Here is a 21,712-nt window from a genome sequence, read left to right on the forward strand (position 1 = left end):
AAAGCACAATAGACTAGACAGGCACAGTGTGGCCAGCGAGGAAGAGTGGTGGGTGTTCACGGGAGCTGGTACTTAGACAAAATCATGTGGGTGTGGATACGGTAAGGAATGTGAAGTTTACTAGTTACAGAGCTGCCATTGGAGAATCACAGGCAGAAGAAATATAACAGCTCATTCACACAATGACATCACTCTAAATAAGAAATGAAATGTAGGAAGGGAAAAGCTCACAGGTAGACTGGCAAGGAGCTCAGACCAAGTTCATGGAGAGCTCTACCCATGTCATCATAGTGGAGATACCGACAAGGGTTTAGGCTGGAGTGGAATATGCAGGAATATAACGGGAACATGCTTACGGAGTACACAGGAGACTTGTAGAAGCCTGAATACTAAGTGACTCTCCCATTTGGATTTTGGTTTCAACAGCTGATTGAGGTGACAGTTTATCCTATTTACATAGAAATGACAGCATGTCTGAGTGGCAGAATCCAGTTTTGGCAACACATATGTAAGCTCTCAGTTCAATTACAGAATAAAATGTTCAAGTTCTATGCCAGTGTTTATAAATTACGCTTATTAAAAGTGGCTTCATCATGAAATAAACAGCCATATCTTATATATTGGCATTAGGTGAAATAAAGAATTTAGAATAAGAGTAAAGCATGTATCTTCATACTATACAACTACATAGTAACGTAGTGGCCTTTGGCAGCCATAATAAAAACAGAAAGCCTCCTCATACATTTCAAAACAATAACGCATTTGCTTCATTTCTTCCAAATAAGGTGCCAGGCTACATCAATTACAGATGTTGGTTTTCTGACACTGAGCTCCCCCTGCTGGTTATTCCCCACCTTGAGTCATGCACCATTAAAAAGCAATCAGGTTAACAAGAATGTAGCCTCCAACATTAAGTTAAAAATAAAAAATTAGGAGATGCTACAATAACATTGTCTTTTATTTATAGTTACAATTTAGTGAACTTACCCATATGCGAGGCACTGAATTAAACATTTTTACATATTACTTTATTAAACTTTCAAAACAATTTTGTGGTGTTTCCAAAACTTGCCACTTATAATGAGCAATGAATCTTATTGCAGAGAAGTTACATGCCAAACCTGTGGTCACAGAGGTGAGATAGATTTTTCAGACTCTCGGGCGACAAACTTGGTCTACTGGTTTAACAACACAGACCTGGAAAAATGTAACTCTGAAGTCAGAAAACTGATGTGCTTCCGCTCTCCTCAGATTTAGAAAATCTCTTAACTGTAACCTCTCCGTTAGACTGCTGGAATGAAATATTGCTATCTGCTTAGCAAACTGGCCATCACATGGCAAAGAGTCACTAAGGGCGGGAGCACTGTTCTTAGCAACTTGACTTAAATCACAGTCAATACATTCTAACACAGGAGACTATTTCTCTAAGTGCTAATGAAGCAAAATGTCTATCAAATGCGTTCTTTGAAAATTTAAATATCTGAACTGTGATAGATACCAAAAAAAAAAATTGTGGGATTCCTAACAGTGGGAGTGGATATCTCTGACTCTTTTGCTCCTACTGAGTTGCTTCAGCCAGTTTTGATATGAGAGTTTGTGCCCTGCTCAACTGATACCCCTGGGAGGCCTGCTCTTTCCTTAAGGGAAACAGATGTGGGATATCCTTCTGTAGATGTGTTGCTTTTATTGGTTAATGAATAAAGCTGTTCTGGCCAATGGCTTAGCAGAATAAAGCCAGGTGGGAACTCTAAACAGAGAGAGAATAGGAGTTGAAGGAGACATTATGTATCTGCCAAAGGAGAAAGACATCAGAACATTACCACACAGCCTCATGGTGATACACAGATTACTAAGGGAGAGGAGGCTGTGGTTAGGGTATATTGTAGCAGAGAAGAATAAGCTGAAAGAAAGAAATAAAAGAGAGAGAGAAAGGAAAAACTTTACTTCCAAAATGAAACATGTCTTTATTAAATATCAAAAATTTCAGTATTCTGAAATTATATCCTTAAAATCTATATCAGGATTAATTTTCTATAAAGGCAGCATAGAAAATTATAAGGTGAAATTAATAATAACTAAATATGAATAATGAGACATTAATAAGTAAAATATATCATAAAACTATAAGCCAAAGTTGAAGAGTAAGATTGAAATTTTCCACCCAATCACCATCAGTAACAATATTTTTAATCCTAACAAAAGAAAAATTAAAATAATTTAATAGAAAATGTTTCACAAACACAATTATTTTTAATATGAAACATTCCCAACAATTTTAAAAATGGGATGTTCATTTTTTTGAAGATAAGGAACTGACTAGTAAATGCTTTGTTATATGTAGATCTATCCTCAAACAAGTATAAACTATCTCTTATCCACTGCGTATTCAAACGTCAGCTAAGAGAAGTCATGGCGAAACAAAATATGGGGTTTGGTTGGTTCTTACTTAGTTTTCTTTCGAGACAAGACTGTGTCTAGCTGTGTAGCTGGCCTTGAATTTATAGTCTCACCGCTTCAGTCTCCAGAGTAGCTGGGAGAATCAGCAAATGCACTGCACCCAGCCTAAAAGGAAAAACTTCAAACACATCCATGCTGCCCACTTTAAGAGAAGTCAGTTGACAGGTGTGCTCTTCCCCTACAGAACTGATTCTAGTGTCATGGCCTCCTCCTCTCCTGAGGGACTCTGGATTCTGTGTTAGATGGTTTTCTGAATCACATTCCTACTTAGCTGCTGTAAAGTCATCAAGGGTCCCATAGTATGAACGCGACAGTGGTCACACAGTGTCAGTGTGCAAGCGTCTGGTACAGTCTAATTAAGGCTAAATATAATGAAAAATATTTTTCCTGCTCTGTGAAACGCCTTCTTTTATATGACTTCATCTTACATTCTACTTTTACCTTTGAGATGCTTACAAGGTAACTGCTCAAGAGGCTCAGGAGTAGCAGCTGCACATACAGGGCATGGTCTACAAACAGTTTTTATACAGTCTTCATATCTTGTTACAATCTCAACTTTCCTGCGTGTAATTTTATATTTTGCTGAATTTTACTGTCTTTAGCTACCTGGGATGGTCTGTGGAATAAGGCGGGGGCGAGAGTTAACTAACAGCCTTGTTATGGTATGCTTCTTACGGTCAGAGCGACCAGAGTTCTGACTCAGCATCAGAGGCGGAAGTCAATCCACCTGAGGCTGTGGCGTGCCTCCTGTGATCTTTAGACTCCTACAGTTGTTCCCCTGGGCTGCCGTTCTCAGAAATGATAAAGCTGGGCTGTGGGCATCAGCACTCTCACACCTCCACTCAATCGGCTAATGGACTCCATGCAAAATGAGATCGACGCTGGAGCACCCCCTGTGTTCCAATCCCAAATCAAACTGTACAGCTTGCTTGGCACAAAGGCAACTGTTTCTGGCTCAAAGTGGGAAAGGGGCAATATTCCCACAAATCAGCCAAGAAGCCCGTAAGAAATGACACAGTTAAATTAGGCTTTCGAATTCCTATGGGGAGCAAAAGGCCAGCACTTTTCACGATACGGCAGACCTTGCTTGCTTTATTCTCCATCTACCAAAAACCTTAAGCACTTGCACTAATTATCCCATCACCATAAAAATATAGTATGACTTCCAAAATAGAAACAATTATGATTTAATTCCAAAGTACAACTTTCTAAATTATAATGAGCAACCACTAAATTAAAATGAAACCTCTAAATTGTATGCTGTCATCAAATGCTAGAAAGTGCGTAGGCATTAATTTCTGTTGGTAAGCTAAACTGCCGTGAAAAACCAAATCAACCTGTCTGTACAGCTATATCCGTATAATCTTCTTTTTTTTAAAGTACAGGAAGCCTCGTGGCTTCCCTGCTAACACAGGGGTCTGCGTAAGCTGTCTGATTGAATACATTTTATCATACTAACACAGGTACACAAACGAAAGGTGACAGTAAATATTCACTGCATTGTATAGGGAAAAATGGCCAAAAGGTCTAATCCCATGTTTACTTAATCTTATTAGCTATAATACAAGAATCAAATCCTTAAGAAGATAAAATGATACTTAAATTGATTACAATTAAAGTCTACATATTTTATTATACACAGAGTTAGAATAAACATGTATCTCAGTGTTTTCGTGATGATTTGAATTCAGCTCTAGTCATTCAAGCATGAGTGAACAAGAGAAGATTCACAAGGCAATTTTCTTCTCACCTGTACTGGGGTTTGATCAATGTAAAAAATAGTGAATGTTTTATAATTAATAAAATTGGAAAGGGCTTTTAACATCAAAATATACAGTCATTTTTAATAGTTAAATACTGCTAGCATAAGCTGAAGGTAAATACCAATGATGTAATTTACAACAAACGAAAGTAACTGTATATAGAGTCTATACTCATTGGTAGCGCTCCTTAGCCCCATAAGGGCCACAATAAATTAAAAACATTTCAGATTTTTTTTTCTTTCTACTTTCCTTTCTGTTGCTGCAATACCAACCTTGTGACCAAAAGCAACTTAGGGGAAGAAAATATGTGTTTGGCTTACACTTCTAAGATAAAATCCAACACTGAGGGAAAGGAGGAAAGACACTGGAGCAGTAACCCGAAGCAGAAAGCATGAAGGGAGGTGCCTGTGACCCCCTCCTTGGTCACAGGCTGAGGATCATGCTCAGCTAGATACTTCATCAAGTCTATGACCACCTGTGTAGTGGGCTGAATTTGTCAGCATCTATTAATAATGAAGACAATCCCCACAGTCCCATCTGGCATAAGCAAAGCATAAGCTCAGGCATCCCTCTTGGATGGCCCCAGGTTGTATAAAGCTAAGAAAGGATCCTAAATTATTGTGTATATTTTCTACTTCATTTTATCCTATTAAACACTTCCCAATAAAAGCTTTTGGGATACAACATTACTTTAGTATCAACTGAATAATTCCATAGAAACAGATTTTCTTAAAATAGCAATTTATTTCTTGATGTAAAACTTGAACCAAACAAACTAAATTTTCTTAAATATGTAATTCACAAATTGTTGCCATGAGGTAGAGTTTATTGAACCATAAAGCAAAATTTTGACACCTGTAAGTAAACTCTTTAATTACTTTTAATAGTTGTAATTGAGACTGTAAACATAGTCAGTGCCTGCTGCCTATAAAGTCATACCGTCTGCACTTGTGGTTTAACAATGTAACGGAGAAAAGTTTGCGAGGAGGGATTAATAAGAATTAAAAACCTGGAGAGCAGAGGAGGGAAGACAAACGGGTCGTATCATAATGGAGGAGAGTTATCTGTCTATGTTACTTTCATTGGTTAATTAATAAAGAAAACTGCCTTGGCCCTTTAAGAGAACAGAAAATTAGGTAGGCGGAGTAGACAGAACCGAATGCTGGGTAGCAGGAGGGGGGAGACACTTCAGTCGCCATAGGGAGTCTCCATGATTCTCCTCTCTGAAATGGATGCAGGTTAAGATCTCTCCTGGTAAGCCACACCTCGTGGTGCTACGCAGATTACTAAATATGGGTTAAAGCAAGATGTGAGAATTAGCCAATAAGAGGCTGAAACTATGGGCCAGGCAGTGTTTTAAAAGAATACAGTTTCCGTGTAATTATTTTGGGTAAAGCTAGCCGGGTGGCGGGGCGGGACACAGCCCGCCGCTCCTTCTACAGTATCATAGTGCCCGGTCTCAAGCAAGACAGGGAGAAGGGGCTGAGAAAGGGAACGGGGAGCACTCTATAGTCGCGGCTGTCCTTGCTCCGTCCTCACAGCCTCTATTATATTTTCTCTACCTACCTCCAGCTCCGGCGTTCTCTGCCTCTCTCCCCTCTGAACCACCTATCTTCCTCCCTTTGCTCTACCAACTTTCTTTCCCTCACCATTTCCTGTACAAGTACTTAGGTATATTTTTCCTTTGTCTTCTTTCTTAATTTCTCTTTAATGTCTAAGAGACAAAGGACTGGGCTGAAAGGAAACCTCTTCCTCCAAAACTGAACTTTAATTTGTACCACGCAATTTATCTTCTACAGAGTTTGCTGTAAAATAAGAACAGTGTTCAGTTTCATAACAAACGTGCCTATCTTTTGTTTCTGTTTGATTTTTATTTTGCTTACTTTGCTTTGTTGCTGCTGTTGTTCTACGAGAAGGGACCTTGCTATGTAAGCAGACCTGCCTGCCTTCGACTCACGGTGTTCCTGACACAGCCTCCTAGATGCTGGATCACAGGGCTTCACCACACCCGATTTATGCCTAATGTATTAAGAGGAACCAAATAGAGTAAAAAAACGAGACAATTAACTAAAACAGGGCTATTTGGAAAGACTAAGCCTGGTGACTCACAGGAACTAAACTTATCCAATGACAGCTAAAGTTCTGCCTTGATCACTGTCACTGTATCCAGTCTCATTTGTCCCCTCTGTCCCCTCTGATCTCTGTACAGATGCCACTTTTTCAGGGGAGTCTTCCTTGACCTCTCTACACACACATTGTTCACACCCTTCTTCTGCCACTAGTTGCTGCATTTTTCCCAAAGAATTCCCCCCGAGACATACTCTGTGTTTAATTGCTTATATGTTGTCTCTACCACGGAGAAAAAGACCCTGGCAGCGCTATGGCGGTTTGAATGAGAAATGGCCCATACCTCATAGAGCTGGATCCAGGTGGTGACACTGTTTTGAGGATTTATACCTGGCCTCACTTCCTGCTCACTCTGCAGGAGTCCTGTGTGAGGATGAGAATGTGACCAGCCAGCTTCCTGCTCCTGTCCATGCCTTCCTCATCTGTTGCCATGCATTCCCCGCCAAGAACTCCCTCTCTTGAACGTCTAGCTAAAACAAACCTTTGCTCCCAATGTTGCTTTCATATGGGTTTTACCTCACAGCAACAGAAAAGTAACCAATACAAGCACAAGAAATGATGTGTCTTGCTCGTGGCTGTGCTGTATGGCTCTACAGCGGCACTAAGAGGCTGCTCTCGCTTCACTTCTTTTGCTGTGATAGAATGCCCTCACAGAAAGCGGCTCTGGAGAAAGGAGGCTTAGCTCAGCTCACAGGTCCAGGTTTCGCCCATTACTGCCGAACACTGCAGAGAGCTGGAGGGAGCTGGCCACACCATGTCCACGCTCAGCAGAGAAACATGAATGCACACACATTCATTTGTTTGCTAGCTTACTTGGCTTAATCTTTCCGCTCATATAGTCCAGGAACCCCTTCCAAGGGAATGGTGCCACCCACAACGGGACAGATTGCCCCAGAACAAATATCTAAGACCGCCCCTCACAGACATGCTCAACCCAATGAAGACAATCCATCATTGAGAGTCTCTTCTCAGGATTTTATAGATCACATCAAGTTTAAAACTAAAAGCAACCGTCGTAACACCTGACCATCAATAAATACCTACTTATTGAATGAATAAGTAGAAAAAGAATCACTGTGTATACACTATTATAAAATGAACTCTATGATTCATTTCATAAAACAAGCAAAGTGTGTGCATCAGACAGCATCGTATGTTCTTCCACTTATGTAAAAAAAGAACAGGAGGCATATAATTTACATGCATGCTTCTATTTGCAGATAATGTTCCGGAAAATTACTTCTGAGGAAGAGAATTAGACAATAAGCAAGGAATGCTCAGACCCATGTACAGGTTCACATGCACATACTGCTATTCAAAGGCATTACAGGAGATTTTTGCTTTATCAGTTAGAAACACACAGCATAATCCTTCATAAATCTAACTCAATCTTACAGTGAGTATATACTGGCAAACAAATAAATGAGCTAAGATTCAAGTCTCAAAAAGAATAAAGAAGAGCTGCTTGTTTTGCAGTGCTTTCAATATACAGAATACATTTATACTTGTTACCTCTTTTCAGTAGCTATGGAATGGAAAACTCAGAAGTTTAAGGAGCCTGACTATACTTACAGCGCAGCCAGAAAAGCTACTCAGTCTTCTGACTCCTGGCCTGGCACTCTTCTCAGTATACCGTATTCGGTGAGCAAGGCTCAAAATGAAGATTTATATCAATGATTGAAAGAAAATGTATCTCACAATGATAAAGATGAAACTCTCAACAGCACTGTCAATAGGCTTTGATTAATCTTAGAGCTGTTTAGTGTTCTAGGCATAAGACTGAAACATCAGACATTGCTGTGAAGAACACTACTGAGTCATAAGGACAGGCAATTCTTATAAAGTCAGATATTTCACAGGCTAAAATGTAGCATAACAAGACTGTTACTACTGCTGTTCAACTAAGAACAGCTACTCAATATGTGCAGAGAAGATAAATATACATATGTCTCCATCTATCAAAGTGCTTTACACAAAATGTTAATTTCAGAAATATCAAAGTGAAGCCAGTTCTCTTACAGGAGAGCGAAACATGTCTTAGAAGTAGGAAGGCCTTCTGTGGCCGCCTTCAGCTCTAGACACATAGACCTGACATCCAAGTGGGCCTTTCATCAAAGTCACTGTATTTGGTCCAAAGCTGTCATAAAATAAAACAAACAGGTAATTCTGGGGCAAAAAGGAAGTATAATTCTTCAACTCAACAGATACTTATTATATTCACTACTAGACTAGAAAATAATAAACAAACTAAAGAGAAGTGGTTAATATACAAACAGTAACGCCAGCAGCTTGTATTTACTTGGATATCAGAAAATTCTGATGTTTGCAGAACTCTGCAAGGGGGACTATGCAGAGTCCACACTTCTAACCTGACTCAGGAGCTACAGTGTTCTCATCTCAATAGCCAGAACTGAGGCACAATATAAATAAGTCCTCAGTTCACCAAGAAGCTGCCCTTTTCGTTGCCCAAACAGTATTCTCTGTGTTAATGTCTCCTACTTTCAGAAGGAAGGGAGAGAGGAAGAGAGATGGGTATATAGATAGTTAGGCAGAAAGGTACAGATAAATGACAGACAGACAGACAGACAGACAGACAGACAACAGCTGTATTTAAATCTGGATCTAGCACACAAGAGAAAATATGGCACTGTCTCTTCTTTTCCCCCATGTCCCTTCTTGTCCTTCTGCCCCTTAGGTCCCTTTCCCCTCACACACAGTCTAACTTATTTTATAATGCTATTCATAAAACAATGCTTAAGTAGCCATTTTGGGAAAAAACATGTAAGCCTTATAATTTTTATTTTCAACTAAATTGAAAATATAACTATTAGCTGAAAAAAGTTAAAGAATGCAAAAATTTCACCAATACAGTGGGAGTATTAACAACAAGACCTGTGCCAGAAGTATCCCTTCCTCATAAATATACTGCAAAACATAACTGGTATTAATTTGTGGAATTGCTTAAGTAATTTGTAAAATATTAACCTATTACTTTAAACTACATATAATATACAGTGTTCCTTTTAAAAACCTGATAAATTTTTCAATGAAGGCCTTACTGAATTTTCATTTTGGTTTACTCTGACTTGAGATGGAGTTCTCTATGGTCCCATGATGTCTACACTTACCATCATCTTGCTGGAGTCTCTCAAGCAAGCACTGGAATTAGAAATGCATACCACCACCACATGACAAAATTTTAATTTTTAAATAAAAATTTTGTAAAGGCATTGTTTCAATGAGTATATAAGAGATATTTATGATCACTATTTCAGCTACTGAAGACAATAAACTGGGCAGCACTATTTCAACAAGCAAGACAATGTCACTGCTTACAAATCACACAGATGAGGGAAGAAAAGAGGCCAACGATGTCGAAGAGCAGCTCACGTTCTTAAACATCATTATCTACTCTCTATGAAAGTATATTTATTCAATTAAATTAATAAACAACTTTTCTTTGATAACTTATGATTTAAACTCTGAAGGATCACAAATTCTTAACAGCCAGGTTTTTAAATTACAGCTATCCATTGGAAATAGCTTATTATCCAGCAATGTGAATAACTACTTTCTATTCTACCATACTAATACTAGTATAAGTTACATTCACATTAAATTATTTAAAATAAATTATATAGAATTATAACCTAAGACTGTCAAACCATCAGGTAGTTAAGGAGCCAATTCCATACTCATATGCAGGCAAAGAAATATTATAAATCATAATCAAAGAAATGATAAAAAGTGTTTTCAAAAGCCAAAAAAGTGAAAGAAATGAATGTGAACTCCCCTGAGAGAATCTGTATGCCCAAAGATACCAAGAATCATAAAGGAGAAGAAAGAATCCCACGGACCTTTGCCAGGTCCTGACAGAAAGGATGATTCTGGAGAAAATTTGCAAAGTGATGTACACATCAGCAAAATTCAATTAATAACAAAAGCAGCAATGATTCTAATATTCAAGTCCTTCATATTCATTTCTAGGTTACTGTAGCTTTAAATATGGCCTATGGAAACATTAAGATCCACTTAACCCATTATATTATTCAAGTCACATTAACTGAAAAGTTCCTAAAATGCTGACTGTAAATTCTTTCATCAGAATACTTCCACCTATGGAAAACATCGAGTTGCCCAAAGAAACAACAAAGATTTACCTTGGGATTTCTCAAGCACTGCACTCCTGAAATTCTGGCCTGGATAGTTTTCACTGGGGATATGAAGGGACTGTTCTGTGGACGTTTAGCAGGTTCTAGGCACTGTCACCGCAGCACGGAAGCCTAGAGACTCTGCCACATGTCCCCAGTGAGCAAAACTGTTTCTTAGTGATAATTACCAACATGGGTGACATACAGATGAAGTAGGTAGGTAGGTAAATAGGTAGGTAGGATAGATGATAGATAGATAGATAGATAGATAGATAGATAGATAGATAGATAGATAGATAGATAGATAGATGAGAGAGAGAGAGAGAGAGAGAGAGAGAGAGAGAGAGAGAGAGATAGGGACAGACAGACTAAAATATACTAGGCATTGAGCAGATAATCAAACTAAAATTAAACAGAATTTTAAGTTTACAAATCTAAACAAACCAGGAATAAAAGAATTTAAGCTAGGTCATTCTTTTGTACTGTGAAAGAAAGCAAACACACTGTCAGTCTAAGGCAAACAGGTTCATGGTTGTGGAGAAACAGTCAAGGCACGGCTTTCTCCTCATTCTTTCTTCCATCTTTAAATGATACCCTACCTTCCTGCTGCCTCCCAGGAATAAAAACAACTGCAATCTGTCCTTTCAGCTTTGAAGGCAAGAGAAGCGCTTTCTGTCCTTGACTCTATGGGTGGCTCCTGAAGTGCTCTCCAGGTGACCTGAGGTGACTGACAGCTAAGCTTATTCTGCACTTACAAATAAGTTTAATAGAACCTGCACGCTAACAAGAGTGATGTTTGTTGCAGCAAACCAGAATTAGTTTTGTGCTCACTTATTACCCAGACACGTCTCTGTCAGCACCAGATGGTTCCAGAGCTTACCATTGATGTGACCGATCGCGCATCTTCTTCGTAATTCACCACAGGAGGCGGTTCTTTCCCATCATTTTCTTGTACTTTTTGCTCCAATAATTCTTTCTGTGCTGCACACTTTGCCTCAGTGCATCTCAACTGCTGGACTGACTGTTTCAACTCTTCAAGTGCCTGTTTTTGCCCCAGAAGAAGCACAATGCTACAACAGAATAAAATAAATAGACATTATTTCAACTCAAGAAGTAAAAGCATTAATGGAAAAGTGTGTGTGTGTATGCATGTGTGCCTGTGTGTATATCTGGGTCTGTGTTTATCTGTATGTGTGTATATGTGTATGTGTGTGTGTGTATGTGTGTGTATGTGTGCCGAGATATGTGTGTCTGTGTGGATATGTGTGTGTATGTCTGTGTGTGTCTACATGTGTCTGTGCGTATATCTATGTGCCTGTGTCTATGTGTGCCTATGTGTCGATGTGTGCGTATGTGTGTATATGCATGTGTGTTTCCGTGTGTAATCTTTCATTTTCCTCTACAGAACTTCTTCAGAATCATAAAGAAATGAAAACAGATTTTAATAGCAGGATTAAGAAAATGGAACTAGGTCATTCAAGACAATTTCAAATAAATAATGGTCTACAGCACCTATTATCTTTTAGACATAAACTATCTACCTCACCAGGAGTTAAGTTTAGGGATATAGACCCTAAACTGACTGAAAAAGAAATGACAAACTTAAAATATTACACTAATTTCAAATCTCAAGAATTAAATACTTAAAGTATGACATGTTCCTGGTGTAAAATTAATAGAATTAGGAGCTAGTCTGCACACTGAACTGTGGGTATATTGTAAGGTGTGTGTTTTAAGTCTGGAAAGTTGACACAGCAGAGATTCCGACTTGACCATGACACTGTGCGCCTAAGTCTATGTATCTTTCTCCTACAAACAAAATGGAGACAACAGATCTCCCCACTCCTTCTTTAGGAAGCTTGTCCTCAGGGCTTACACAATAGGAACTACAAGCTTATAGGCCCAAAACAAGGCCAACAGAAAGAAGAAACCATACTGGCAGGAATGTCTAACCCATAAGTATATGATACTAATACCTTAAAAGTAAGTGCACTGTGGTAAATTATTAGTAGATGCCAGACGACAGATTGGAAATCAGGGAATGCTTCAGAATTAGATAGCAAGGTAACTGACTTACAGTCAGAACATAAGCAGAATAAATACAAAGAGATATAACCACACTAAACTATTGAGTTTCATCTTGTGCTGTTTTGAGAACACAGTCCCAATCTAACTGAGCAGGGCACAACCTCAGCGACAATAGTAAAAATGTTGGTCCCTTCAATAATAGTTCAAGGAATTTCAGCGAACAATGTGAAGTGGGGAAGATGCTTAAAGAGCATTTGTAGGAGACCTAGAAACGTCCAGAAGACAGACTGCCCTAAACAGCAGAATTTAATAAGTGCTAATTACCATGTACATCATCATCATTCAGTAAATCTGTGACCTATTTTTAAAATCTATATAGATTTCTTGGTAAATTCATGCTGGCTTGCGTATTAGTTGGTAATTGCTTTTTTGCAGTAAGTTGGCACTTCTGCTTCTCAGAAAATCCATTCAGAGAATGTTAATTATTAAAACAATCATTTTTGTGAGAAAAATATTAGGAGACCTAAGAAAAGATTACACTTACTGTATTTTTTAAACTTTGTGCTTCCTAACACACAGATCAAAAGCAAAGTACCACAGAAACCACAATGACTATAGCAACAGAACAAGAAATAATTCTAAATATATCAGGAAAGATGCCATAATATATTTTTATACACCCAGATTATTCAAAAAATTATTTATCACATGTATACAAAAATATTTGATATACTTAAGAGTAATAATCTAAAAGCACTGAATCAGTAGTTTTACATAAAGGTTAACAGAAAATGCAAAAGAAAATAACTAAAAAAGGGCAATTGTCCAGGGTAAGAGAAAGGAAAATAAGCTTTGCAATAAAGAAATATGAAATTATATATATATGATAAAAACTGCAATAAGTAAATGTTAACCAAATAGCCAAATTAAGAAAATTATCAGTGTATTTATAGAAACAAACACACACAGACTAGGGTAGCAGGTGCAGGACTGCAAAGATTCAAGCCAGACAGGGTCCCATATAGGGGGAAATGGACATGGGTTCATCCATAGCTAAAAAGCAATCTGTAATTGATACCCATTTGTAAAGGAAAAATTAATTTTCTCCAATAAAATCCCACTGGTTATACTAATCACTAAAAGAGGGCAAAACAATAGTAAAGATGTCTGAAAAAGTCATATTATCAACTACCTAAAAAAAACTATAATACACATCAGTCTATGAATATATATGTATAGCTTAAACAAAATTTCCACATCTGGGCTGACTATGCTTCCTCCAAAAGCTAAAGACCACCTAACAAAAACTAACACCAGGCATAAGAAGCCCTCTTTTTAGTTGTTGCTCAGGGTTGTCCAAGAGACTCCGAAAACATACAACTTTTACTGCCCTTGACTGCCCTGCGAAATGCACTTCAGACCAGGGCCCAGAAGTCCCTGAGTTGGAACTGACTTGCTCTCAAGGTAGCAGAAGGCACCAGGCAAGCTTCCAAAGGAGTGGGGCAACCAAATCTTACCAATCTCTAATGCTGATGAACTATATCAACAACCAGCATGGTACAATAAATCCCAAGAGTGCACTAGTAGCATGCATTCCTCGGCAGTAATCAACAGCTCTCTAACTGGACTTAGGATCCATTTTATAAGAGGGAAACCATGAGTGGATGGAAACCTAGTCAACTACCCTGGGTGAGTGAAGTAATAGATCTGGAAAGAGAACCTACAACCAACACTTTATTAAACCAACACAATCCCTAATTATATTCTAAATATTTGCCCTTATACCCTCAGATAAGTGCAGGCCTCACCCCTCATCAAAAAAACTTCTTTTTGGAACAAACAGATACCATTACTGAAAACTACAACCAATCAAAATGCAGAGTCATGGAGTCAAGTATGAATGGATAAGTGTCTACAAAACACTTACAGTCCTAAAGCTCACGGCACAGGGAAGAGGGTAGAAAGAAGACAAGAGCCAGAGGATCGGGGAGTTCACTGTAAGATTGCGTCTCCTAGTAGTGACAGAAGCTACACCCATAAATTCTAACCAACACGAACTGAACAGGGACAATAATAGACACACCAAAGTCAAATAAGGTGAAACCCCACAAGGTTTCAACCCCATACAAAGAACTACAGGCAACTAAACAATGTTGTGAATAGGCAAAATAGTCTTCTCTAGGGAAGAGCACACCAGCTGGTTGACCAATACCAAATATCAAGCCTGAAAACATATACATACAAGGAATATTATACAGACTGAGTGGTTATGTTTAGGAATCTATATGTTTATATATGTATATGTGTATGTATATTCATGTAAAAAAATAATGAAAAAAGAGGCCATGAATTTGAAAGAGATCAAAAGGGAGGGTTCTGAGGGAGAAAAGGGGAGGGTGAATAATATAATTATGTTATAATCTCAAAAAAATAAAAAATAATTCAACCATAATAAAAAAAAAGCAAGCAATTTAAAGAATAAGAAAAAGTTAGGCAGGTATTTCAATACAAAAGATACAGAGATAGCCAGGCAGTTGTGGTGCACGCCTTTAATCCCTGCACTCAGGAGGCAGAGGCAGGTGGATCTCTGTGAGTTTGAGGCCATCCTGGTCTACAAGAGCCAAGATTTAGTTCCAGGATAGGCACCAAAGCTACAGAGAAACCCTTCTCGAAAAAACAAAAAAAAAAAAAAAAAAAAGATACAGAGATACAAAATGGCACATGAAAGGATGATCTACATTAGTGATTAGGAAAATAAATATTACAATGATCAGATGTCTTCAAGAATGGCCTTAATGAGAACCATTAATTTTTTTTTTCCATATTTCAACCTTTGGTACCCAGAACTGGGAGAGAGGAAGTATGTGCTGTTTTATCGTGTTTACTACAGCAGCTCGAGAAAGAATGAAAGCACTTGAAGGAACTCTGAGGGATTATGCTATGAGTTAAAAGCCAATCCCCAAAAGTTACACATGATATGATTCCAGTTGGGTAAGAAATCAAATCTGCACAAAAGAAGGTGGATTTGTAGCAATCAAGGACACCCAAAGAGGGCAGAGGACAGCAGGGCTACAGTCAAGGGCACACGGAGAGGGCAGAGAGCAGCAGGGCCACAGCGGCATGGCATGAAGAAACTTCAGCCTAGGTGTCTGCATACAGCTTATAACCACGGCTACCTGGTTCTAAAAGTAAGAAACAAACCAAATGATACAGCATGACTGCTACCTCGCAGTGCCTTGGTTCCAGGCACTTCCGGTTCCAACATAATCTAGGGATACACTTTTAAATCTTCCCTTCAGAAGCTGTGGCTACTGGGAAGTTAGAGACACATATCAAATTCAGAGATTTAATTTAAGACCATCCATACTATATGCTGAGGACAAAATAATAATTCTATTAAGTAAAAATTCAATAGGATTGTATTATTTAGAAATAATTTAAGAATATGAACATATAATAAACATTTTAATATTTCTGAAAAAATATAATTTTATTGTTTTATTACTTTTAAGTAACAAAGTATCTAAAGATAATAAAATACTACAAAAATAAAAATAATATTCTCTCTAAAATATACAGTCACAAATATAAAATGTCCAGGTTGGACATTTATGAACACGCCTAGCCTTAAAAATAATTATAAGTTCATGTTTTAAACTAGAGCAAAATTTATACTCATTACATATGTATATTTATAGAAAGAGATATCTATATGTGGATGGATGGATGGATGATGGATGGATGGATAGATGATAGATAGATAGATAGATAGATAGATAGATAGATAGATAGATGTGGATGGCACAAACTAAGGACTTACCCAGGAAATATTGAAATATTATGGGAAAAAACATAAATGTATCACCATAGAGTCCTATTCAGAACATTTGTTTAATAAAAGATTTTAACATATAAATATGGAGGCAAGGTTTAGTCCACCAATTTCTGAGTCAAGGACAGTCAGCAGTAACTGTCTGGTAACCTAAATAGACTTCAAATTTTAATACTGTACGTTGAAGCTAACAGTAAGAACTCAGGATAACAAAGGCTACATGACTGGGCTCACTAGGACTCAGCCCTGAAAGCCCGGTCAGGCTAACCCTTCTAACTCCTAAAAGTTCTATTAGCCTGCGGGGCCTCTGCGGGAAGTTGAGTGAAATCCGCGGCCAGCTCCACCCCTACCTGTGGGAACCTCTGTTCAGGGGTGCCCTGCCTGGACCGGCCTCGGTAAAGGACTGGCATGTACCATGTACGGCCCCTGGGCTGAGCTGCTAGAGGCCGAAGCCGCGGCTGAACGCCCCAGCTCTACAGCAGCCAGTGCTGCGGGGCCATTAACGGCACACGCCCTCACGCACGTGTGACGAGGCGCCAGCACAGCGGACTGGAGGTGGTGAGATTTTCAAAGAGAAAAACAAAATAGGGTGCCAAGGAGGAAAGAAGAAACAATGCAGAAAAACCTGATCCGGGCCAAAGAAAAGAAAACTCTCATGGTCCACGGTGAAACAGACCAGCCAGTCCCACCCCAACATGGGCAAAGCTGTTATCAGGAAAGATCGGAGAAAGCTTGTACTTCCATCTAGGTGTGCATTTTTGTGCAGAAAAAGCAATTTGGTGATCGGAGGGCAGGGAAATGAACCTTGTATAGATCTAGAGGTAAGAAAACTATCCAATGCTTCTTAAGTAGTGGGGAAATGCTTAAATATTTAGAAGCAACTTTTGTATAGTATTTATAGAAACAAACGTGGCATCAAAACGTCTGTTTTCTGTGGCAGAACAAGATGACCGGTGTTAGCACTCACTAAATGAAGACTACTGGGCCAACCAGGAAACTGAAGCTGCACTGGGGGCACTATGACTGATTCAGCTTTGGGAGAGGCAGACATGAGCAGTTCTAGGACATTCAAACAGGCATACCAAGTAGGCCAATTGTAAGTGATAATAATAAACATAAGCCATCTTCAGGCTGCTAGAGAAGAGGCACACAGCCTAGCAACATGCCTTCCGAAACCCCAAACTGGGCTATCTGAGCAGCAGAGAGTGAGCTGGCAAGAGAGACACAAACGGGTACTCTTGACATCTTAGACTTCAAAAGCACAGGAAAGACAGCAGCCAAGTCAGATGTGATTCAGTGCTCCAGAAAGATAGCTGCCCTACTCCAGGCCACGGGTAATCGCTGAGATTCTTATTTCTGCAGTAATGGGACAAAAGTTAGATCTACGTGGGTTGAAAACTAAGTGGTAATTGGGAAAATGGATGGGAACTGCTCCTAGAATGAGTTCAACCTCAGAGACAAGAAAGCAAAGGGTAAAATGGGGGAAATTATGACAAAAAAGAGGGGGCTTCAGCAGTTGGGGTACAACTGAGTGACAGCACAGCATTGCCTGGCGGATGTCAGCTGAGTCCTGTATCCAGCACCTCAGAGATGGGGGTGGGGAGGGAGTTGGGGGAGGAGACTGAGACTGGTGGTTCCGGGGTCGATACTGAAAAGGTGAGTATAAGGAGCCAGCTGGAAGGAAGGAAAAGGTACATATATAAAATAATATAAATTTTCGGAGAAAATAAAAGATGGCAATACTTTAAAAAAACACAAGAAATGACACAGAAGAGTACATTCTACTGTAAAAAGATGGGCATTAGGATGGGTGCCAAGGGGAAAGATGTGCATTTCAGGTATCTAGTTCATGCTTGGGAGATTTCTGTGATACAGAAGTCCATCTGCTGACTACACGAAAGGAAGTGGGAAGATCAAAAATTTAATCGTAGAGAATATCTGAGAAGTTATACCAAAAAGATAAAAGCTAGTGTAGATAAGAGAGACCTAACACATCACAAAACCCTCGAGAGCTTTGAAATCTGAAAGCAGTGGTGGGAGTTTGAGGGCGAGAAGTTTACGCTGCAGTCAGAACTGGGAAGACCATGCCGACAACCATGTTGTGGTTACCCATCATCACAGCTGGCGATCAGGAAAAAGGATAATGCACAAGCACTGTTACAGTGCCTTCCGTGCAGGAGGTTTCCTGGAGCACAACGGTCAGCCAGCATACCCAAATGAACGGGCTCAGGGTGGTTCAGTGAAAGAGCCTGACTCAAAAACCAAAAAACCCACAAATGAAATGGAGATATTCAGGATAACCAACATTAAACTTTGGTTCCACATGCATACACAAATATGCATGTATACAAACACCACATGCATACACATATATGCATGTATACACACACAAGCAGAGAGAGAGAGAGAATAAAAGACAACAGGGTTAGGAAGATGGCTCAATTAGTAAAGTTCTTACAAAGAAGCATGAGTGCCTGAGTTCAATCCCCAGCACCCACAAAAACAGGTTATTGCTATTGCTCTTGGTGACCCCACTGAAACTTGATAATATAACCCTACTGCTAAAGACAACACCTACCCTGATCACAGAACATGGAGAAATCAGGCTGGTACTGACCTAAAAGCTTCCTTTCTGCTGGCTAGGTTTCACAGTGCAATATCATACATTGTGGGCTGTTGGAGAAGAAAACCTATCAACAGTCTGACGCAGCTGTGAACCGTGCAAACTACAGGAATGACCAACATGACAAGATAACCATGTGAGCAACAGGGGCAGGAATGCTATGGGGGTAATCAACAACTTTTAATCATACTTAATTAAGACCTGTCCTACAGAAGGAAACTCATCCCTGGAACTATGATCAAAAGCAAGAACCTGGGCTGATGAGGTTACAGGCATGACTACTTTTAGTCTGCAACAGGCATAGAATTAAAATGACCCCTAAATTTGTATCCTTATACTCATCTATGAGTGTAACTCTCACCCTTCACCAGAGAGGCTTCTTTATGCAGTGGACGGCTGTTATAGAGAGATGAACCAGCCAAAGTATGCAGAATTATGTGATCATGCTCAGTCCTCAATAGGACATCCAGGTCACACACTTTTCTCTACAAGGCTCAGAGAATACTGTAGAAGAGGGAGTGAGAAGTCAGGAAATGCGGTTGCAAAGTTATGTCCTTTGGAAACTCATGATATCACTGCAGTCGTGGCTGACAGCAAGAGACCTGCACAAGGTCAAGCCCCTCAATATTCCAGCTCGGAGAAGGAAGGCCTCACCCCTAGGTAAGTAGCTATGGGCAACTGCAGAGAAAGGAAGAGGCAGTCTTCTGCAGCAGTGTGGTAGGCTGTCCATGTTCCACTGGGTGGCGCCCTACACCCATGTGCATACCAACAGCACTGAGTGGATGTAAGGGAGAGAAGGGGAGGAGAAAGAAGAAAAAGAACAACAAAACAGGACATTGGGAGGGTAAGGTGGTGTGGGAAGAGTCAAAGCAACAAGTGTGGATATAATCTAAATAAATTGTATTCATGCATATAATTACTAAAGAATAAATTAAAAAGTAAAAGCCTCAAAAGCCAAGAATACAAACACCTATAACCCCACTGCTAGGAATCCAAGAGAATCCCTGGGGGTTGTCAGCCAGCCTATCTAGTCGAAGCATCAAGTTCCAACCCAATTGCATTTTAAATGACCCTGCATTTAAAAATAAGGTGGAGAGCAACTGAGGTAGACATTTGACATCGAATTATGGTCTCCAAATACGTTCTTGTACCTACACACATAAGCAAGTACACACATCTACCAAAAGATACAGATACACACATTCCTGTACCTTCACACATAAAAGAGTACACATATCTAACACACGTTCTTGAACCTGCATGCATGATGGAGTACACACATCTAGCAAAAGACAGAAATATATTAATACAAGTAAAATCAAAAGACCCAGAACGATATTTCAAGTCAGAAATCAACTAGACAAACACCAGGAAAGCAAAAATAACAAAGTAAACCTGAAGCTGATTTCCATATGCAAAGTAGATCAGTGTGTCTTAATTAATTTATTTGATGCCTTTTAACACAATAGCAGTCACTTTCTAGATAACACTTCTCTGAATCCTTTTTAAAAGGGATTTACAATAAGTCTCACAAAAAAAAAAAATAAATGTTGAGCAACAAAGATAGCTTTTAATGAAGGATTCTTCATGAGGTAATGCAAACTGTTAAAACATTAAGACATCTGGCCATGGCATTTTATTTACAAATCCAATACCACTTTTCTAGAACACATCTGTCTTAGTTAGGGTTTCAATGCTGTGATGGAACACCATGACTAAAATCTTGGAGAAGAAAGGGTTTATTCTGCTGACACTTCCGGGTAACAGTCCATCAGTGAGGAGAGTCAGGGAAGGAACTCAAGCAGGGCAGAAGCCTGCAGGCAGGAGCTGAAGCAGAGGCCATGGAGGAACACTGCTTATAGGCTTGTTCTGTATGATTTCCTCGGTTTGTTTTCTTATGGCACCCAGGCCCAGTAGCCCAGGGGTGGCTCTGTCCACAGAGATAGGCCATTCCACATTAATCACTAATCAAGAAAATGCACCACAGGCTTGCCCACAGATCAACCTCAGCTGAGGTTGCCTCTTTTCAGATGACTCTAGTTTGTATCAAGTTCACATGAAACTAGCTGTTAACATCACATTTTACAGAAATACAAAAACAGTTCTCCAGAGTCATATGCTATAACTACACAAAATTCCACTATTTTAACATGAAGACTTCCATTTCTGGAAATGCCATATCCACACCAGCATGCAGCAAGTATTTTTGTAAAAATACATGCTTTCGCCTGTACTCTTTCAGACGGTATTTCTGGTACTCACTCAGACTTCTTTTCACAGGTCTCAGAAGATTCTTCAATCCTCTTCTCCAGCTCCAGGACAGCCTCCTCCTTGTGTGAAAGCATCTGCTGTGTCTGCGTGAGCTCTTCTGCTAAAGTCTTCAACCTGAAAGGAGGAGTCACCATTATCAACAACACACTAAATATGCTCATCTGCATACACCTGTCTCTCAGAGTGTGGCCATGAGGTGCTATCTGGAGAAGGCGTCTATCCTTAGGAACCAAACTACTCAGGGCATCACAGCACTTAAGACAATACAAGTCAGAGACCCTGGGGCTACTCTGCCATGTGACGGGGACAAAGTGGGGGATGCCACGAGTCACAGCTGTAGAATGGGGAGCGAGTCTGTCCTAGCCCTAAGAAAAAGTTAAACAACAGCGTAAGAACCACAGAGGGGACAGTAGTCAGGGTGCCCTGCTCTCAGAGAACGACAACAACTGCGCGTGTCAGC

At 39.5% G+C, this 21,712-nt stretch overlaps 1 protein-coding gene across 3 annotated transcripts in view; it reads right to left on the reverse strand.

The window, feature by feature from the left end:
• Positions 1-21,712, reverse strand: part of Fer (FER tyrosine kinase) — a 320,970-nt gene that overhangs the window by 214,572 nt on the left and 84,686 nt on the right. For 2 of the 3 annotated variants that reach the window (XM_038339140.2, XM_038339139.2), the window contains 2 exons: positions 21,244-21,366; positions 11,379-11,568 (listed from right to left, as the gene is read on the reverse strand). In XM_038339140.2, the coding sequence (XP_038195068.1) occupies positions 11,379-11,568; positions 21,244-21,366 (313 nt within the window). Of the gene's footprint in view, positions 1-8,394; positions 8,485-11,378; positions 11,569-21,243; positions 21,367-21,712 lie in introns of those variants that run through there. The other variant, XM_038339141.1, reaches the window with a different exon arrangement.

Source organism: Arvicola amphibius, chromosome 8, assembly GCF_903992535.2.
Source record: "Arvicola amphibius chromosome 8, mArvAmp1.2, whole genome shotgun sequence".
Taxonomy (NCBI): Eukaryota; Metazoa; Chordata; class Mammalia; order Rodentia; family Cricetidae; genus Arvicola; species Arvicola amphibius.